We start from the raw sequence: 19,324 nt of genomic DNA, 5'->3' as shown, positions 1-19,324 counted from the left end.
AAAGTTACGGCCTGAGGTTGCAGACAAGGACTTTGAAGGATTCGAACCAGAGACCGAGATCGAGGTAGAAGCGTTGGAGGAGATCGTGTCCCTTGGAGAGTCAATGGGTCTGGAAGTAGATGAGGGTGATGTAGACAAGCTCGTCGAGCTTGGAACATGAGGAGGAACTTTCAACTGAGGAGTTGAGGAGCTACAGATGATGCAACATACGGAGCTTCTGCAAGAGATTAGTAGTGAAGAGGAGGTCGAGTTGGAGGAAGTGATTTCTACAAGTGAAATTAAAGACATGCTGGCAATGTGGGAGAAGCTTTCAAGTTTCATTAAAAAGAAACACCCAGGCCCTGGCCGGTTGGCTCAGTTGTAGAGCGTCGGCCTGGCATGCAGAAGTCCCAGGTTTGATTCCTGGCCAGGGCACACAGAAGAGGCGCCCATCTGCTTCTCCACCCCTCCCCCTCTCCTTCCTCTCTGTCTCCCTCTTCCCCTCCTGCAGCCGAGGCTCCATTGGAGCAAAGATGGCCTGGGCACTGGGGATGGCTCCTTGGCCTTTGCCCCAGGCGCTAGAGTGGCTCTGGTTGCAACAGAGCGACCCCCCGGAGGGGCAGAGCATCGCCCCTGGTGGGCGTGCCGGGTGGATCCTGGTCGGGCGCATGCGGGAGTCTGTCTGACTGTCTCTCCCCTTTTGCAGCTTCAGAAAAAATACAAAAAAAAAAAAAAAAGAAACACCCAGAAAGTTTAAACTGGTCGTACTTCAGCACTTTTTAATGACACTTGTTTGTCACATTTCCATAACATGTTAAAAGGCAGGCAAAAAGCAAACCTCTTTGGATAGATTTTTATTCAAAAGTCCTGCGAGGGAAAGTGCCAAAAGTGCAGCCAAAAAGGCAAAAACAGGTGATGATTAAATGAAAAATATGTAATGTTAAGCTTAGGTTAAGTTTAAGGTTAAGAAAGTGCATTTTTTTACAATTAAGTTTTTGTGGTTTCATTTTAAGTAAAGAAAGTGCAGTTTTAGTTTTGTTTAAAGTAAAGAAAATGTAGTTTTAGTTTACATTTTGTGTTAAGAAAGTGCAGTTTTAGTTTACGTGTCTATAGTGCCTGCATCCCTTCCTTCCTCCCTCCCTCCTCCACCACCATTCACCTCCGTTAGCTGCACTCGTCTGTCTCCAAGGTAAGAATACACAGTACTAAATAACACTTTTTTATTTTATTTCATATATTTTATTATTCATTGGTAAAGTATACATGTGTGTTTCTTAATTAAAAACATGTCTTTTTTTATAATTTAAGATGGTTTGGGGATGTTTCACAGGGCTGGAACGGATTAAATCTGTTTCAGTTATTTTAAATGGGAGAAATTTGTTTGATATACGAGTTGACTGACTTAGAAGCTCGGTTACAAACCGAATTAAACTTGTATCTCAAGGTACCACTGTACTGGATCTAGACAGATGTCTAGGGCCCAAAATTTAAGGCATCACTCACTTTCAAATTTTTTGCCCTAGGCACCTCTCTTGTCTCACCATTGTGGGGGGAGAGATGATGGGTGCCATTGAGTATCTTATGCCACGGGACCAAACCTTGAGGTGCACTCTGGAACCTGGAAGAAAAGCCTTCCTCAAGAGTAGTACCTTCAGCGCCCTCTACTGACAAAGCTTAACCTGGTGCAGGCGGGTAAGAAAAAACATTCCAGTAACTGAAGCAGGGCAGTATAAAGGAGTTAATTGGGAGCTGAAAGCAATAAATTGGTAATTAATTCAACCATCATAACATAACAGGTTTTCCTGTCTTGTTGAACTCTGGTCACAAAATAGGTACCGCATTTTAGAATTAGGTAAGTTTGGGAATGACATACGGTAAAGTCAGTAATATAATGACAATATATTATTCATCTTAGGGATTCTTCATACACTTTAGTCTTGAGAAATCCTATAGTAAAGAAAACTTTAAACTTCATTTAATCTAATCATGAAACTTTTCTGTTGGAATACCTGTTATCATGTTGCAGCTGTGTAGTATTATACAGGATGCCATTCTAAAGACATTCTCCCCAAAATCAGAATTAAGATTAAGAATGCTCAGTATCGCCTGATACTGTGGTGGCGCAATGGATAGACTGGGATACAGAGGACCCAGGTTTGAAACCCTGAGGTCACAGGCTTGAGCGCAGGCTCATCTGGTTTGAGCACAGCTCACCAACTTGAACCTAAGGTCACTGGCTTGAGCAAGGGGTCACTCGGTCTGCTGTAACCCCCCAGTCAAGGCACATATTAGAAAGTAATCACTGAACAACTAAGGTGCCACAACGAAGAGTTGATGCTTCTCATCTCTCTCCCTTCCTGTCTGTCCCTATCTCTGTCTCTCTCTCTGTCTCTGTCACACACACACAAAAAAAAGAATGTCCAATATCACAGTTGTTAGTTAGCATGGCTCTCTGGAGTTTCCAGCTGTTGCATTAAGAAATAAAAGAGCCTGACCAGGTGGTGGCGCAGTGGATAGAGCGTTGGACTGGGATGCAGAAGGACCCAGGTTCGAGACCCCAAGGTCACCAGTTTGAGCGTGGGCTCATCTGGCTTGAGCAAAGAGCTCACCAGCTTAGACCCAAGGTCGCTGGCTCCAGCAGGGGGTTACTCGGTCTGCTGAAGGCCCGCGGTCAAGGCACATGTGAGAAAGCAATCAATGAACAACTAAGAAGTCGCAACGAGAAACTGATGATTGATGCTTCTCATCTCTCTCCGTTCCTGTCTGTCCCTGTCTATCTCTGCCTCTGTAAAAAGAAAAAAAGAAATAAAAAAATGTGGGATATAATTATTAGAAGGAAGAAGACAGTAGTATTTGTGGGTTATATGATTGTCATTCAGAAATCTCAGGAAAAGAATTTGAAAGACTTAAAACTAATAAAGTGAGTTTAGTGGGATGACTGAATAAAACGTAATAATTCAAACCTCAAAAGTTTTCTTTAATCCCAGGTATGACTATGTGAAAATGATTAGAAAGGGATCTTTCATGATTGACAACAAAATATATAAAATATCTTGTAATAAGCTTAACAAGAAAGTTCAGGACCTGTGGGAGGGAAAGTTTACCACTTTACTGAGACAATTTTTTTTTTTTTTTTGTATTTTTCTGAAGTTGGAAATGGGGAGACAGACAGACTCCCACATGCGCCCAACTGGGATCCACCCGACACGCCCACCAGGGGGCGATGCTCTACCCATCTGGGGTGTCGCTCTGTTGCAACCAGAGCCATTCTAGCGCCTGAGGCAGAGGCCAAAGAGCCATCCTCAGCGCCTGGGCCAACCTTGCTCCAGTGGAGCATTGGCTGCAGGAGGGGAAGAGAGAGACAGAGAGGAAGGAGAGGGGGAGGGGTGGAGAAGCAGATGGGCGCTTCTCCTGTGTGCCCTGGCTGGGAATCAAACCCGGGACTCCTGCACGCCAGGCCGACGCTCTACCACTGAGCCAACCGGCCAGGGCTACTGAGACAATTTAATGACAAGAGAAGAATAAGGGGACAGACATACCATGTTCCTGAATATTATAAAAAAGTTGTTTTTTTCTTCATTTTCAAGTGAAAGGAGGGGACATAGCTAGACACTCACATGCACCCCAACCAGGATCCACCCAGCAACCCCCATCTGAGGCCGGTGCTCTGCCCATCTGGGGCCATGCTCACAGCTGAGGTGGAGGCTCCACAGAACCATCCTTAGCAACTGAGGCCAGTGAGCTTGAACCGATCAATCCATGGCTGTGGGAGGGGAAGAGAGAGAAAGGGAAAGAAGGAGAAAGGGAGAGGGGTATGAAGCAGATGGTCACTTATCCTATGTGCCCTGACCAGGAGTCAAACGTGGGACATTCACATGCCAGGCAGACACACTACAACTGAGCAAACTGACCAGGGTCTAAAGAAGTCAATTCTTGAAGAATTAATCATAAATTTAGTGTAATTTTTCTATCAAAGCATTGAAGGAAATAGAATTTGACCCTAGAAAACTGACTTATGAACATGACAGTTCGTGAATGGAAAAATACAGATAGCCAAAAAACACATGGAAAATGTTCATTCTTACTAGTTAGCTACCAAATGAAACAAGATTTTTTTTTTCTTGCTGTACTTCAGAGTGCTTATACCAAGCTTCATTTCTTCAACAAGATCTTTTTTACTACCAAGTGATAGAGATTAAAAACAATATTTAGAATCCTCAATGATATGGTAAAAGTGACACCCTTCAGTTTCTGAAATTTAAATATATATAGTCTTTATTAGAAGGGATTTTTATAATATCAATAAAAGTTCTGAAGAATTTGCTTTACTCTTATACAGCATTTCAACTTCTAAAAATTTATAACTTCAGGAAATAACTAGAAATTTATATCTTGAGGAAATCATGAATGTGTATAGTAGTAGTTCTCAAACTTTTTGAAGTCAGGGCACATTTAAAATCGTACAAATAATTGTAGGCTCACTATATACAAATTTCTGAGAAATATGTTATAATAATTAAGTCACATATTAAAGTCCAAGCGTGCTTTTATGGTAATTAAATGAAATAAATACAACAAAATTAAATTTATTCTGACATTAAAAAACATTTTTATGTTACATTTTTTGAGTTATGCTCTTTAGAATTCGTAAAAAAAGGGGTTAAAAATTAAATGACAAAAACGTTATCTTTTTATATATATAGATGCATTCTTAGTAAGATTAGTAAATTCGATAGGTCTCAGTGTGAATGTGTTAAGTTTTTTCATTCTTATATTTATGAGAAACATGAGCCTGATGTGTCCTAGCAATTTCTTCAATGTTTGGGCATGTATTTGAAAGGCAAACTCTCATTTCTTCGTCAATACTTGAAGAATTCCTCTGTTTTTACTCTTAATTGTGTTGAGTGCAGAAAACCCCCACCATACATATCATCTTAACTTTACACCAAAGGATAGAAGAAACTTGTCTCCAGTCTTTCCAGGGAACATGGGGAGTAGTGTAAACAATCCAGCACCACAGCTTAACAGCCTTTGCTACCTAATCAGTCAAGTGAGGTGGGGGGTTGGGCAAACTGTCAGCTGACAGCCAATTTCCCACACCTCTGTCCCCCAAAAATCTAAACTCCAAAAACCCTGTTTGTTTTTTGGTCCCCAACAGGCACATATTTCTCTGGAATACCATAGGGCGCACCTGGAAATCTAGGGCCCACCAGTGCGCCCTGGCGCACACTTTGAGAACCACTGTTGTATAGAAATGTTATCGCTAGTGTTATTGCAGTAAGTACCGTATTTCCCATGTATAAGACACACCTTTTTAAAATTGAGGTCTAAAAACTGAGTATGTCTTATACAGTGGTTGTCGATTTTTTTTTCTTTTTTTTTATTTTATTTCTGAAGCTGGAAACGGGGAGAGACAGTCAGACAGACTCCTGCATGCGCCCGACGGGGATCCACCCGGCATGCCCACCAGGGGGCGATGTTCTGCCCCTCCAGGGCGTCGCTCTGCCACGACCAGAGCCACTCTAGAGCCTGGGGTAGAGGCCAAGGAGCCATCCCCAGCGCCCGGGCCATCTTTACTCCAATGGAGCCTTGGCTGTGGGAGGGGAAGAGAGACAGAGAGGAAGGGGGGGTGGAGAAGCAAATGGGCGCTTCTATGTGCCCTGGCCGGGAATCGAACCCGGGTCCCCCGCACGCCAGGCCGACGTTCTACCGCTGAGCCAAAAGGCCAGGGCCGGTTGTCGATTTTTTTAACTTGGATTTCCCACTTTCTTGCACTTGTTTTTGTGCTCATTGTTGAAGACTGATTCTTCATCAGACACAGATAAGGACAAGTTAATGGATAAGAGTTTTGACAGTGATGAACAGTTGTATAAATTTTATGATGAATAAAACTTGAGTTTAATAACATGTAATATATTTTATTCCCCAAATTTTTGGCCCCATAATTAAGGTGTGTTTTATACATGGGAAATATGGTAATAGTGTTTATAATAGTGTAACATTAGCCTGACCAGGTGGTGGCGCAGTGGATAGAGTGTCATCCTGGGACGCTGAGGACCCAGATTCGAAATCCCGAGGTTGCTGGCTTGAGCATGGGCTCATCAGCTTATTTAAGGTCACCGGCCTGAGCATGGGATCATAAACATGACCTCATGGTCACTGGCTTGAGCCCAAAGGTTGCTGGCTTGAAGCCCAAGGTTACTGGATTGAGCAAGGGGTCATTGGTTCAGCTGGAGCACACACACCGTAACCCCCATCAAGGCACAACAATCAACAGAAAGCAATCAACAGCTCAAGTGCCGCAACAAAAAGTTGATGCTTCTCATCTCTCCCATCTTTTCTGTCTCTCTCTAAAAATAAAAATAATAATAGTGTAACATTAAAAGTAACTGAAATGATTAGTATGAGATTTGTTGGATCAAGTATATGGCACATTGCCTGACCTGTGGTGGTAAAATGGATGAGGCATTGACCTAGAATGCTGTGGTTGCTGGTTTGAAGCCCTGGGCTTCGCCGGATTCAGACACACATGACAAGCAACTACAAGTTGATGCTTCCTGCTCCTTGCTCCCCATGTCTCTCTCCTCTCTCTGAAATCAGTAAATAAAATCTTTTTTAAAAAAGTATATGGCATAATAAAAAATAATGTAATAAAAGAATGTTAAATAGTTGGAATAGTATTCAAAATACAGTGTTAATACAGACTACAAAATAGTACATAGATTATGAAATGTGGTTGTGCTGGAGGATTGACTGAGACTACCTTCTAGGTACTTAGTACTACAAAATTTATGCCTGACCTGTGGTGGCGCAGTGGATAAAGCATTGACCTGGAATGTTGAGGTTGCCGGTTCGGAACCCTGGCCTTGCCTGGTCAGGGTACATATGGAAGTTGATACTTCCTGCTCCTCCCCCCTCTTCTCTCTCTCTCTCTCTCCTCACTTAAGTAAATAAATAAAAAATTTATTGGCCCTAGCTCAGTGGTAGAGCGTCGGCCTGGCATGCAGAAGTCCCGGGTTCGATTCCCGGCCAGGGCACACAGGAGAAGCACCCATCTGCTTCTCCACCCCTCCCTCTCTCCTTCCTTTCTGTCTCTCTCTTCCCCTCCCGCAGCCGAGGCTACATTGGAGCAAAGATGGCCTGGGCGCTGGGGATGGCTCCTTGGCCACTGCCCCAGGCGCTGGAGTGGCTCTGGTCGCGGCAGAGCGACGCCCGGAGGGGCAGAGCATTGCCCCCTGGTGGCCAGAGCGTTGCCCCCTGGTGGGCGTGCCGGGTGGATCCTGGTCGGGCGCATGCGGTAGTCTGTCTGTCTCTCCCCATTTCTAGCTTCAGAAAAATACAAAAAAAAAAAATTATTAAAAATGTATTTGTTATTTACCTCGTTTAGTCTTTGGAGTTGCTTCAAATAGTTGAAACTGAAAATGTTAACTTTTTAAATGTACATATTATAAGTAAAGACAGAATAAAGACTAGAAAGACATAGGATGTTAGTAGTGGTTATCTCTAGATGGTGAAATAATGGGTAGCTTTTTTTTTTTTTCTTTTTCCAAGTGAGAGGAGAGGAGATAGATGCCCGCATGTGCCTGGACCGGGATCCACCCAGCAACACCTGTCTGGGGCCATGCTTGCAACCAACCTATTTTTAGTGCCTGAAGAGGCTCCATGGAGCCATCCTCAGTGCCTAGGGCTGACGTGCTCGAACCAATTGAGAATATGGCCATGGCTGCAGTAGGAGAGGAGAGGAGGCGAGGGAGGGATGGGTAAGCTGATGTTCACTTCTCCTGTGTGCCCTGATTTTTATATGTTTCTAAGTTTTCTGCAGTGAGCATGTTCATTTTTTCATAATTAGAAAAAAGTATTTAAATAAAATACATAATGGAAAAGCAAAGACAGTAATGTCACATGCCACAGAGACTAAATTATATCCATTGGAACCCACTGGGGACTTTAGCAAAAGTAGTGTGAATATGGTAGGACTGAAAATAAAGAAATCAGATTGCAACATGAGTAAATAGATTCCTCTCTAGATCAGTGCTGTTAACAGAAATAAAATGTGAGTCACATATTAATATTTTCTTTAACTCAATATGATCAAAATATTGTAACATAAAGTTATTAATGAAATATATAAAATATATTTTTTTGTTACATCTCTCTCTTTTTTTTTTTTTCTGAAGCTGGAAACGGGGAGAGACAGTCAGACAGACTCCCGCATGCGCCCGACCGGGATCCACCCGGCATGCCCACCAGGGGCGAAGCTCTGCCCACCAGGGGACGATGCTTTGCCCCTCCGGGCGTTGCTCTGCCGCAACCAGAGCCACTCTAGCGCCTGGGGCAGAAGCCAATGAGGCATCCCCAGTGCCCGGGCCATCATTTGCTCCAATGGAGCCTCGGCTGCGGGAGGGGAAGAGAGAGACAGAGAGGAAGGAGGGGGCGGGTGGAGAAGCAAATAGGCACTTCTCCTATGTGCCCTGGCCGGGAATCGAACCCGGGTCCCCCGCACGCCAGGCCGATGCTCTACCGCTGAGCCAACCGGCCAGGGCCACATCTCATTTTTATTGAAAAGTTTTTTAATTGATTTTATTTTTGGGGGGGGGGAGACAGGAAAGGAGAGAGTTGAGAAACATCAGCTCATAGTTGCAGCACCTTAGTTTATTGATTGCTTTCACATATGTGCTTTGACCAGGGGTCTACAGCAAAGCAAGTGACCCCTTGCTCAATCCAGTGACCCCATGCTCAAGCTGGAAGAGCTCATGCTCAAAGTTGGCAACCTCAGGGTTTCAAACCTGGCTCCTCAGAGCCCCAGGCTGATACTCTATCCACTGCGCTATTATCTGGTCAGGCTAAATGATTTTAAAGAGAGAGACAGGAAGGGAGAGAGGGAAGAGAGAGATGAGAAACAGTAACTCATTGTTGCTTCACTTTAATTGTTCCTTGATTGCTTCTTATATGGGTCTTGACTGGTGGCTCAAGCCAAGCCAGCAACCCTGTGTGCAAGTTGGCAAGCCTACACTCAAGCCAAGGAACCTGTATCCACTTCCTGCACCACCACAGGTCAGGCTGTTGTATCTCATTTTAGACTAGTCATCTTTCAAGTACTCAGTACCATTTGTGGTTAGTGGATAAAAAATTGCACCAGTTGATGGTTGATGCTGTCCTGTTAAAGTAATGCCAAAGAGGGAGGGATAGCTAGAGGGGAAGCATGCGATTGTCTCTTTTGCAGTCCAGTTCTGCAACAACCCTTTCCAGAGCAACTTATTATTTCCTCTTTAAAAATGAGATATTTTATTGTAATTCAAAAGAAATAAATGTAAACAATACTACTATAGAGTATCTTGTGACCTGTGTGCCCCTTGATTGCATCTTAGATTGATATATTTGGGGATTTGTTTGTTTTAGATTGATATTTTCTCTTTTTTGTTTTTTCCTATAGGTTTTGGTAAGAATAACCTGAGCCGTAGAGGAAGAATGATGCCTGGAAAGAGACGTCCTTATGGAGTTATTACTGGCCTTGCAGCTAGGAAAACAACTGGAATTCGAAAAGGAATTAGTCCAATGAATCGACCACCGCTAAGTGACAAGGTAGGATGATGATTTAACCCCGAGACAGATACCCTTTTCCTTTATTTGTCCTAATATTTTGTGAATGATCTTGAAAGAGCATTTTATTTGAGTATATTTTTTATATAGTAATTTGGGACATATAAATAATTAAAAAATGAGATAAGAATCGTTATTCATGAATAATTTGAGAAGTTTCTACATTCTCAATATAAAATTTTTTTTTACAGGTTTTTGACTTTGTCTAATTTTTAAGAGGTTATTGAGGTATTTTATATTATAAAATTTATTTGTTTTAAGTGTATAATTTAAGGAACTTTAGATAATTTACAGTTATACAATCATCACAAAAATCTAATTTTATAACATTTCTGTTACTCTGAAATCTCATGTTCATTCACAGTCATATCTCATCATTGGCCCTGGGAAACCACTAATCTTTCTGTGCATTTTCTATAAATTTGTTTTTCCTGCACATTTCATATAAACGTAATCATACAATAATATGTGGTCTGGCATTTAACCATGTTTTTCTTTATTCTTCTTCTTTTTTTCTGTGAGGTAAATGGATAGAGCAGTGCTTTCTATCCAATCATCTCCCCAGATCTGTGTTTTAATGTCCCAAAGTTTAATTAACAGAATAGGGAAGCTGCCCTGAACTGAACTCAGCACTTTGAAACCATATGTTTTTAAGGTTCATCTTGTTGTAGCATGTACCAATACCTCATTCCTTTTTATTACTGAATAATATTCCATTATATGGATATACGGTATTTTGTTTATCCATACACCAACTGATGAACCTTTTTGTTGTTTTCACTTTATAAGTATTGTAAACAATGTTGCTAGAACATTCACCTGTAAGTCTGTATGGACATAGATTTTCATTTCTCTGTGGTAGATAACTGTCCCCTGTTGAATTTTTTTTTTCTTAGCAGAGAGAGAGAGAGAGAGAAACAGACAGATAGGAAAGGAGAGAGATAAGAAGCATCAACTTGTAGTTGTGGTACTTTAGTTGTTCATTGATTGTTTTCTCATATGTGCCTTGACTGGTGGTCTCCAGCTGAGCCAGTAACCCCTTATTCAAGCCAGTGACCATGGGGTCATTTCTATAATCCTAAACTCAAGCTGGCGACCCCACACTCAAGCCAGGCAATGCTGCGCTCAAGCTGGCAAACGCAGAGTTTCAAACCTAGGTCTTCATCATCCTAGGTCAACACTCTATCCACTATGCCACTGCCTGGTCAGCCCAGAACTTTTATTTAAAGTGTAAAACTTTGAAGCACATATAGCAATTCAAGGCCAATTAAGTTATGTAGGTGATTTATTTAATGAACAGAAAAGGAAGGTATGAGTTATTTATATGTAAATAGATACTCTCTAAATTGCTGAAAAATAATCTGCTTCACCATTTCTATATCATATGCTAATCAGACTATTAATCTGCATTAAGGATGAGGAAAGAGTTTTAAAAGAAACAGCAAATTTCAAATCATACCTTTGCCAAAATCATTCAAACTCTGAATAAATGGATCTTAATTCAGTACACTGTTAACATTCTATAATTTAAAAATTTGGGGTTTCACTGTCTTCAAAGAACTCAAGAGACTACCACATGTGATAACTTAAAAATTTTACTGGCACACATAATTAATTAGCAGTTAAACCCAAACTCCCTTCCAGTATCCATATCTGTAAGGCCAGTAGTTGCCACCGTCATGGTCGTGCACATGCAGGTTCCATTAGATTTGGACAGACAGTAAAGAAACAGTGGAGCCAAAAACTGATGGGCCATTCCTTTATTCAGGACTCTCGCTGGCCGACGAGCAAACACACACAGGGCAAAACACTTCCCTTTCACTCAGTGCTCACAAAGCTATCGACACATTCTCTGGTTCCGCAACCAGGAGAATCTTCTGCGGTTTTTCTAGAATCAAAGGCCCCCACTGGTCTCAGCAGAAAAAAGCTCCTGGACCCTCACCTCTGGTTCCTCATCTGCCAACATGGCTTCTTTCTCTGCAATACAGGCTTCTCACTCTTGCCCTGCCATCTTGGCTTCCTTCTCAGCACTCTGCATCCTCTCTGCTCTCACTCTCCAAAAATAAATTCCTTGTTCCTTTCTCCTTCTCTCCTTTTAAAACTTTCCTGGTGCCAAAATCTCTCCTCTAGCACATATTAGCATAACAATGGCCCTTCCCAATCAGGAAGGTAGGTAATTAGCAATTCACAGATCACATATTTGGCTTTGCCCAGCGTCATTTTTTTAAAGATTTTATTTCATTTTAGAAAGACGAGAGAGAGAAAGGGGGAAGAGAGCAGGAAGTATCAACTCCTATATGTGCCTTGACCAGGCAAGTCCAGGGTGTTTTTTTTTGTATTTTTCTGAAGTTGGAAACAGGGAGGCAGTCAGACAAACTCCCGCATGTCCCCAACCGGGATCCACTCAGCATGCCCACCAGGGGGTGATGCTCTGTCCATCTGGGGCATTGCTCTGTTGCAACCAGAGACATTCTAGCGCCGGAGGCAGAGGCCATAGAGCCACCCCCAGTGCCCGGGCAAACTTTGCTCCATTGGAGCCTTGGCTGCGGGAGGGGAAGAGAGAGACAGAGAGGAAGGAGAGGGAGAGGGGTGGAGAAGCAGATGGGTGCTTCTCCTGTGTGCCCTGGCCGGGAATTGAACCCGGGACTCCTGAACGCCAGGCCAACGCTCTACCACTGAGCCAACAGGCCAGGGCTTTATTTTATTTTATTTATTTATTTTTTTTTAGATTTTTTATTTATTCATTATAGAGAGGAGAGAGAGAGAGAGAGAAGGGGGGAGGAGCAGGAAGCATCAACTCCCATATGCGCCTTGACCAGGCAAGCCCAGGGTTTCGAACCAGCAACCTCAGTGTTTCCAGGTTGATGCTTTATCCACTGCGCCACCACAGGTCAGGCTTTATTTTATTTTAACAGGGACAGAGAGAGAGAGTCAGAGAGAGGGATACATAGGGACAGACAGACAGGAATGGAGAGAGATGAGAAGCATCAATCATCAGTTTTTTGTTGCGACACTTTAGTTGTTCATTGATTGCTTTCTCATTTGTGTCTTGACCTTGGGCCTTCAGCAGACTGAGTAACCCCTTGCTTGAGCCAGAGACCTTGGGTCCAAGCTGGTAAGCTTTTTGATCAAGCCAGATGAGCCTGTGCTCAAGCTGGTAACCTCAGGGTCTTGAACCTGGGTCTTCTGCATCCCAGTCCAACGCTTTATCCACTGCGCCACCACCTGGTCAGGCCCCAAACTTTTTACACAGGGGGCCAGTTCACTGTCCCTCAGACCATTGGAGGGCCGCCACATACAGTGCTCCTCTCACTGACCGCCAATGAAAGAGGTGCCCCTTCTGGAAGTGCGGCGGGGGGCCAGATAAATGACCACAGGGGGCCGCAGTTTGGGGACGCCTGTTTTATAGTTTCTAAGAAATAGTAAGGCCCTGGCCAGTTGGCTCAGCGGTAGAGCGTCGGCCTGGCATGCAAAAGTCCCGGGTTCGATTCCTGGCCAGGGCACACAGGAGAAGCGCCCATCTGCTTCTCCACCCCTCCCCCTTTCCTTCCTCTGTCTCTCTCTTCCCCTCCCGCAGCCGAGGCTCCATTGGAGCAAAGATTGCCCGGGCGCTGAGGATGGCTCTGTGGCCTCTGCCTCAGGCGCTAGAATGGCTCTGGATGCAACAGAGTGCCGCCCCAGAGGGGCAGAGCGTCACCCCTGGTGGGCATGCCTAGTGGATCCCAGTCGGGCACATGCGGGAGTCTGTCTGACTGCCTCCCCGTTTCCAGCTTCGGAAAAATGAAAACAAACAAACAAACAACTAGAAATAGATCTGTGATAAAGTTTTAAAAGAGATAAGATCTGTTGGTGGTGATAGAATTGAAAAGTAAGAGGTCGAAGACAGTTTGGTTCTTAACCAGAATACACGCATTGAAGATAATTTAAAGAATAAATGTTCTGAATATTTTTACAAGTATATATTACTTTCATAATCAGAGAAACCAAAAAGATTAAAAACAGAAGAGTAGAACATTAAATACCTTAGTGTCTCAGACCTACTAAACATAAATAGAAGAAAAACCATTCATGAAACTATTTTAAAGAATGCTTTATCCAGTTCAAAAATAACTCATTTGAGCCTGACCTGTGGTGGCGCAGTGGGTAAAAGCATCTGGAACGCTGAGGTCCCCGGTTCGAAACCCCAGGCTTGCCTGGTCAAGGCATGTATGGGAGTTGATGCTTCCTTCTCCTCCCTCTGTTCTATCTCTTTCCTCTCTCTGTCTCTTTCTCTCTCTGTCTCCTCTCTCTAAAAAAATGAATAAATAAAAAAATGTAAAAAATAAATAAATTGTAAAAAGTAAAAGAATTACAAAAATAACTCATTTGAAATGTAAATAAAAAGTTAAAATTTGAGAAATAGTTAACTTATGATAGGTAAATCATTGTCACTCTAAAAATATCAACAAGGAACCTGACCGGGTTGTGGTGTAGTGGGTAGAGCATCAACCTGGGACCCTGAGGACCCAGGTTTGAAACCCCCAGGTCACCAGCTTGAGCACAGCCTCACCAGCTTGCTCATGGAATCATAGACATGATCCCATGGTGCTTGCTTGAGGCCAAAGGTCGCTGGCTCAGGTGGAGCCCCCATGTCAAAGCAAGTATGAGAAAGCTGTCAGTGCCACAACTATGAGCTGATGCTTCTCATCTCTCTCTCTTTCTCTCTCTCTCTCTCTCTCTCCCTCTCTCCCTCCCTCCTTGCCTGTCTGTTCCTCTCTGCCTCTTTCTTCTTTTTTTGTATTTTTTTTTCTTTTCTGAAGCTGGAAACGAGGCAGTCAGACAGACTCCCGCATGCGCCTGACCGGGATCCGCCCGGCACACCCACCAGGGGGCGATGCTCTGCCCATCCGGGGCGTCGCTCTGTCGCAACCAGAGCCACTCTAGCGCCTGGGGCAGAGGCCAATGAGGCATCCCCAGTGCCCGGGCCATCTTTTGCTCCAATGGAGCCTCGTCTGCGGGAGGGGAAGAGAGAGACAGAGAGGAAGGAGAGGGGGAGGGGTGGAGAAGCAGATGGGTGCCTCTCCTGTGTGCCCTGGCCGGGAATCGAACCCGGGACTTCCGCAAGCCAGGCCGACGCTCTACCACTGAGCCAACTGGCCAGGGCCTATCTGCCTCTCTCTCTCTCACTCAAAAAGAAAAGGTTTTGATCATAATAAGATTATTTTATCTCTTTATCATAGTTTATATAAATAATGATATATATATATATTTTAATTTTTCCAAAGTTGGAAACGGGGAGGCAATCAGACAGACTCCCTCATGCGCCCGACCGGGATCCACCCGGCATGCCCACCAGGGCAATGCTCTGCCCATCTGGGGCGTTGCTCTGCCACAATCAGAGCCATTCTAGTGCCTGAGGCAGAGGCCACAGAGCCATCCTCAGCGCCCGGGCAATCTTTGCTCCATTGGAGCCTTGGCTGTGGGAGGGGAAGAGAGAGACAGAGAGGAAAGAGAGGGGGAGGGGTGGAGAAGCAGATGGGAGCTTCTCCTGTGTGCTCTGGCCGGGAATCGAACCCGGGACTCCTGCAAGCCAGGCCGATGCTCTACCACTGAGCCAACCGGCCAGGGCCAATAATGAGATTTTATTTCAATAAAAATATGTTTTTCTTACCTATGAAGTGTGAATGACTAAGTGGCAAAGATAACATACTCATTTATGTTACTGCTAAATACAAATAATGTACATAGAGCAAATGGCTGTGCTAAGAGGGGAATGGTTGTTTCTAAGAATGAATATCCAGAAGTAAAAGTTGTATTTAAGTTATTCAGGGATTCTTCTTTTGAAATATAGGACTTTGTAAGTGTTAATTTCTTTTAGATTCAAAATTTCCCAAAACTGAGGGTATATTATGTTTTGTAGAACTTCTAACATGACTCTGATAATACTAAACTATTCAGTACTTCTGTGAAGTTAAAAAAATTGTTGCTGTGTATTTATATTTTACTTGTTATTTACGTCTAATAGGTAGTTTTAATCATTTATCTGACTTTGACAGTTAAAAGTAAGCACTTTTCTTCATACTGTGGAATTCTACTTAGCAATAAAAAAGGAATAAATGTCAATAATCAAACCAGCAAGGATGTATCTCAAAACATCATTGGCTAATTGATATAAACAAGAGTTAAATTCTGATGGCAATCAGTGTTTCCTTAATAACTATTTTTTGGGGTTGAAAATAAATACTTGTTGCTTTTCAAAAAAATTATTGTAGAAGGAAAACTTATTCCTGGGTATACTTTTAAAAACATATTTATACACATACACAAACCTTGGTTCCATAGAACACAAATTCATAATATATTAATGGATTGTTATACTTCTATTTCATGTATTTAACTAAAGTTGACTGAGTACCTACTATGTACTAAATGCAAGTAATTGATACTGCAGTAATTCAATAGAAAATCCATACCCTCGTGGAAAACACACATAAACATTAAATAATTTATCTCACAAATAACTATATAATTATAAAATGGCACGTACTTTGAAGGAAAATAACATGTGACAACAGCATCATAGAAGGAACTTTCACATTTACCTATAAAAGGGTCTTCAGTGTTACTATAGACAATATCAATACAAATCTTGAAATGGGTCATTAGTCTGATTTCATAACATTTCTCTTATACTCTGGATAATTCTTTAGCACTGTTTTTACATTTACTTCTTTGCCATATGTTCATGAAAATGAAGGCTTAAAATTTTTTTCAGTTTTTAATGTATCTGATATTTATGAAGTACTTTACACATGCTTAAAATATAAGGGAATTCAGATTAAGTTGTGGTCCATATTGTCAAGAACTTTAGAAAAACACTTGATGGAGAATAGAGGAAACTGAATTAGGCTTTAATGGAGGATTGAATTTATATATGTGGAAGAAGTGGACATTTCATGAGCTTGTTTTCTATAGCATTGAATATTCTTGATTTCTTTTTTTCTCTATAACTTTTTCTTTTTTCTTTTTTAAGTGAATGGAGGGGAAGTAGAAAGACAGATTCCCACATACGCCCTGAACAAGATTCTCTGGCAAGCCCTGTCTGGGGCCAGTGCTCTAATCAACTTAACTATCCTCAGCCCCTAACGCCAACGCTGGAACCTTTGAGCCACAGGCTGCAAAAGGGGAAGAGAGACAGAAGAGGGAGGGGAAGAGAAACAGATGGTTGCTTCTCATGTGTGCCCTGACCAGGGATTGAACTTGGGACATTCATGCTAGGCTGACACTCGATCCACTGTGCCAACCTGCCAGGGCTTGCTGTAACTTTTCTACTCATGCTTCTTTGCTATTACAACCACCTCTATTTTTTTTCTCACACATTTCTTTTGGAACTTGCCCTTTTTATCCCTATACTTGATATTAAAAACCATGTATGTTATATAAATGATTCTCTAATTTACATCTCTGATGCTCATTCTGCTCTTGAGCTCCAGACCATTGTTTCTCCATTATCACCCAAACACTTCAAACTGAACAGATCCAGAATAGAAAAAAAATTCTTAATCTATTCAAATTCTCCTTTTGTTGCAAGTATTTTGAGTGGTTGTCTTGACAGTCACTTAAGACTGGAAATATTCAAGTTGTTTCAGCTTCTCTGTTTCTGTAACCTGCACTTCTAAGCAGTGGTTAGTCTCCCTGTCCATTCTACCTCAGAAAGTGTTTATTGTAATAGGGTATATGGGAAAAAGCAATCTGATTAACCTAGTTTCTTACCTTCTGAAAGAATATAGAACGGTACTTTCCAGCATTAAAAAGGAAGGCAAACCTTCTGAGACAAAATGAAGTGCAGAGAAAACCAGCTGCAGTTCTCAAGAGACCTAACCAGCTAAATAGAAAGTAAGTACTCAAATTGAAGACAATAATATGTTATCCTGCATAAATAAAGATGTACTTCTTGCCTAACTGTTCAAATGAATGAATTTTCAGTGATTCTTACAGTTATCTGGTCATTTTCAAGACAGATATTTGGGATGTCTATCTGATCATCCAACATGGAAGCATTTGCAAATAATTTATTTCTTAGATACAGGGTTAGTGAATTTAATTAATTATAAACTTTTTTAAAAAAGTTAACTCTGCTTCTTTATCTCTCCTGACATATAGAATAAAACTGCAAAAGGTGATTGTTTTGATAAAAAGACCTTAGCCAGAATTATTCAAAATTGGGACTTTGTTATTCAGTCTCAGAGTCTCTTAGTAGAACAATGAATGTTATTTACGGAAAAAGCAAACTAGAAAGAATTCTGTGTGAATGCTGCTGCTGCTTTTTTTTTTTGGGGGGGGGGGTGATAGGGACAGACAGACTTCAAGGGGGATAGATGAAAAGCATCATCTCTTTGTTATTTATTGATTATTTATTGATTGTTTTCTCATATGTGCCTTGATGGGGTGGGGGAGCTCCAACTGAGCAGTGACCCCTTGCTCAGGCCAGGAACCTTGGGCTTTAAGCCAGTGACCTTTGGCTTAAGCCAGTGACCATGGGGTCATGTCTATGATCCCACATGCCCCAGGGTTCAAGCCTGGGTCCTCAGCATCCCAAGCTAATGCTCTGTCCACTGCACCACTGCCTTGTCAGGCTTTGTGAATGCTTCTTAAGCTGAGATTATTTTTATATTAAATTGATAGCCATAACAAAAACTTAAAAATTATGACCTATTATTATGGCATTCTGTTCTCTGTGAGGATAAAGTGGGCACAGAGGAAATTGATAAGCTGTGATGTTTCCTTATTATTTCAGTTTCAAATACCATTTATTCATTTTTATTTTATTTTTTTAGCGAGAGAGACAAAGAGAGAGATGAGAAGCATCAGTTAATAATTGCATCACTTTTAGTTGTTCATTGATTGCTTCTCATACATGCCTTGATGTGGGGGGCGGGGGAGTGGGGCTCAAGCCAAGCCAGTGACCCCTTGCTCAAGCCAATGACTTTTGGGCTCAAGCCCGCAACCATGGGATTGTGTCAGTGATCCCACTTTCAAGCTGGTGATCTCAGGGTTTCAAATCTGGAACTTCAGCATCCCAGGTCAGTGCTCTATCAATTGTGCCACCATTGTTCAGGCCATTTATTCATCTTTTATAGAAGATAATTCAAAACAGAACAAAAACCATTGAAATGAAGTCTTTGTATAAATGGAATGGCTTGAATTGCAGTTTTACTTAAATATTATCTTTTTCTTTTGAGAATCATTTGGTAGTACCAGTTGGAAAGGGGGAACTTCTCATATAATTGTCAATTACATGACCCATTAATGAGCCCATGTAATTGTGCTAGGGGAATATTGCATTTGAGCCTCTATTAGACAGGAGGTAAGATTAGGCAATATTCAAGTATTTATTTTGAAAAATAAATGAAGTAAGTAAATATAAAATTTGGTGTTCTTCTGTTTTATCAGCTTTTTATATAGAAACTAGAGAAGAATTGATAAAAGTCAAGTCAAACATAATTAAAAGTACATTGTTCTGTGTGTGAAAGAGCAAGCAGTGAAAGATATCTTTTCCTTGACTTTTGTTGATATATAAAGGTTTCCAACTGAGAAAGGGAAACTGGAAAAAATGTTATTTTTCAAGATTTCTTATTTTTTATTTTCAGCCAGTTTGACTATGATGTACCTAGGTGTGATTTTCTTTTTTCTTTCTTTTCTGTTTTTATTAAGAGGTGGGCAGGCAGAGATAGATTCCCACATGCGCCCCTACCCAGACCCACTA

At 41.9% G+C, this 19,324-nt stretch overlaps 1 protein-coding gene and 1 non-coding gene across 2 annotated transcripts in view; one reads left to right on the top strand and one right to left on the bottom strand.

Annotated features, from left to right (window-relative positions):
- FYTTD1 (forty-two-three domain containing 1) overlaps positions 1–19,324 on the top strand; it is a 45,451-nt gene that overhangs the window by 16,001 nt on the left and 10,126 nt on the right. Inside the window, exons 3-4 of the mRNA XM_066347171.1 lie at positions 9,413–9,561; positions 17,342–17,454. Of these exons, the coding sequence (XP_066203268.1) occupies positions 9,413–9,561; positions 17,342–17,454 (262 nt within the window). The remainder of the gene's footprint in view (positions 1–9,412; positions 9,562–17,341; positions 17,455–19,324) is intronic.
- On the bottom strand, positions 10,088–10,219 carry LOC136380238 (small nucleolar RNA SNORA36 family). Its single transcript, XR_010746912.1, has one exon. It is a non-coding gene; the product is annotated as a small nucleolar RNA SNORA36 family (small nucleolar RNA).

This window comes from Saccopteryx leptura, chromosome 8, assembly GCF_036850995.1.
Source record: "Saccopteryx leptura isolate mSacLep1 chromosome 8, mSacLep1_pri_phased_curated, whole genome shotgun sequence".
Taxonomy (NCBI): domain Eukaryota; kingdom Metazoa; phylum Chordata; class Mammalia; order Chiroptera; family Emballonuridae; genus Saccopteryx; species Saccopteryx leptura.
This window is presented reverse-complemented; position numbering and strand designations above follow the sequence as displayed.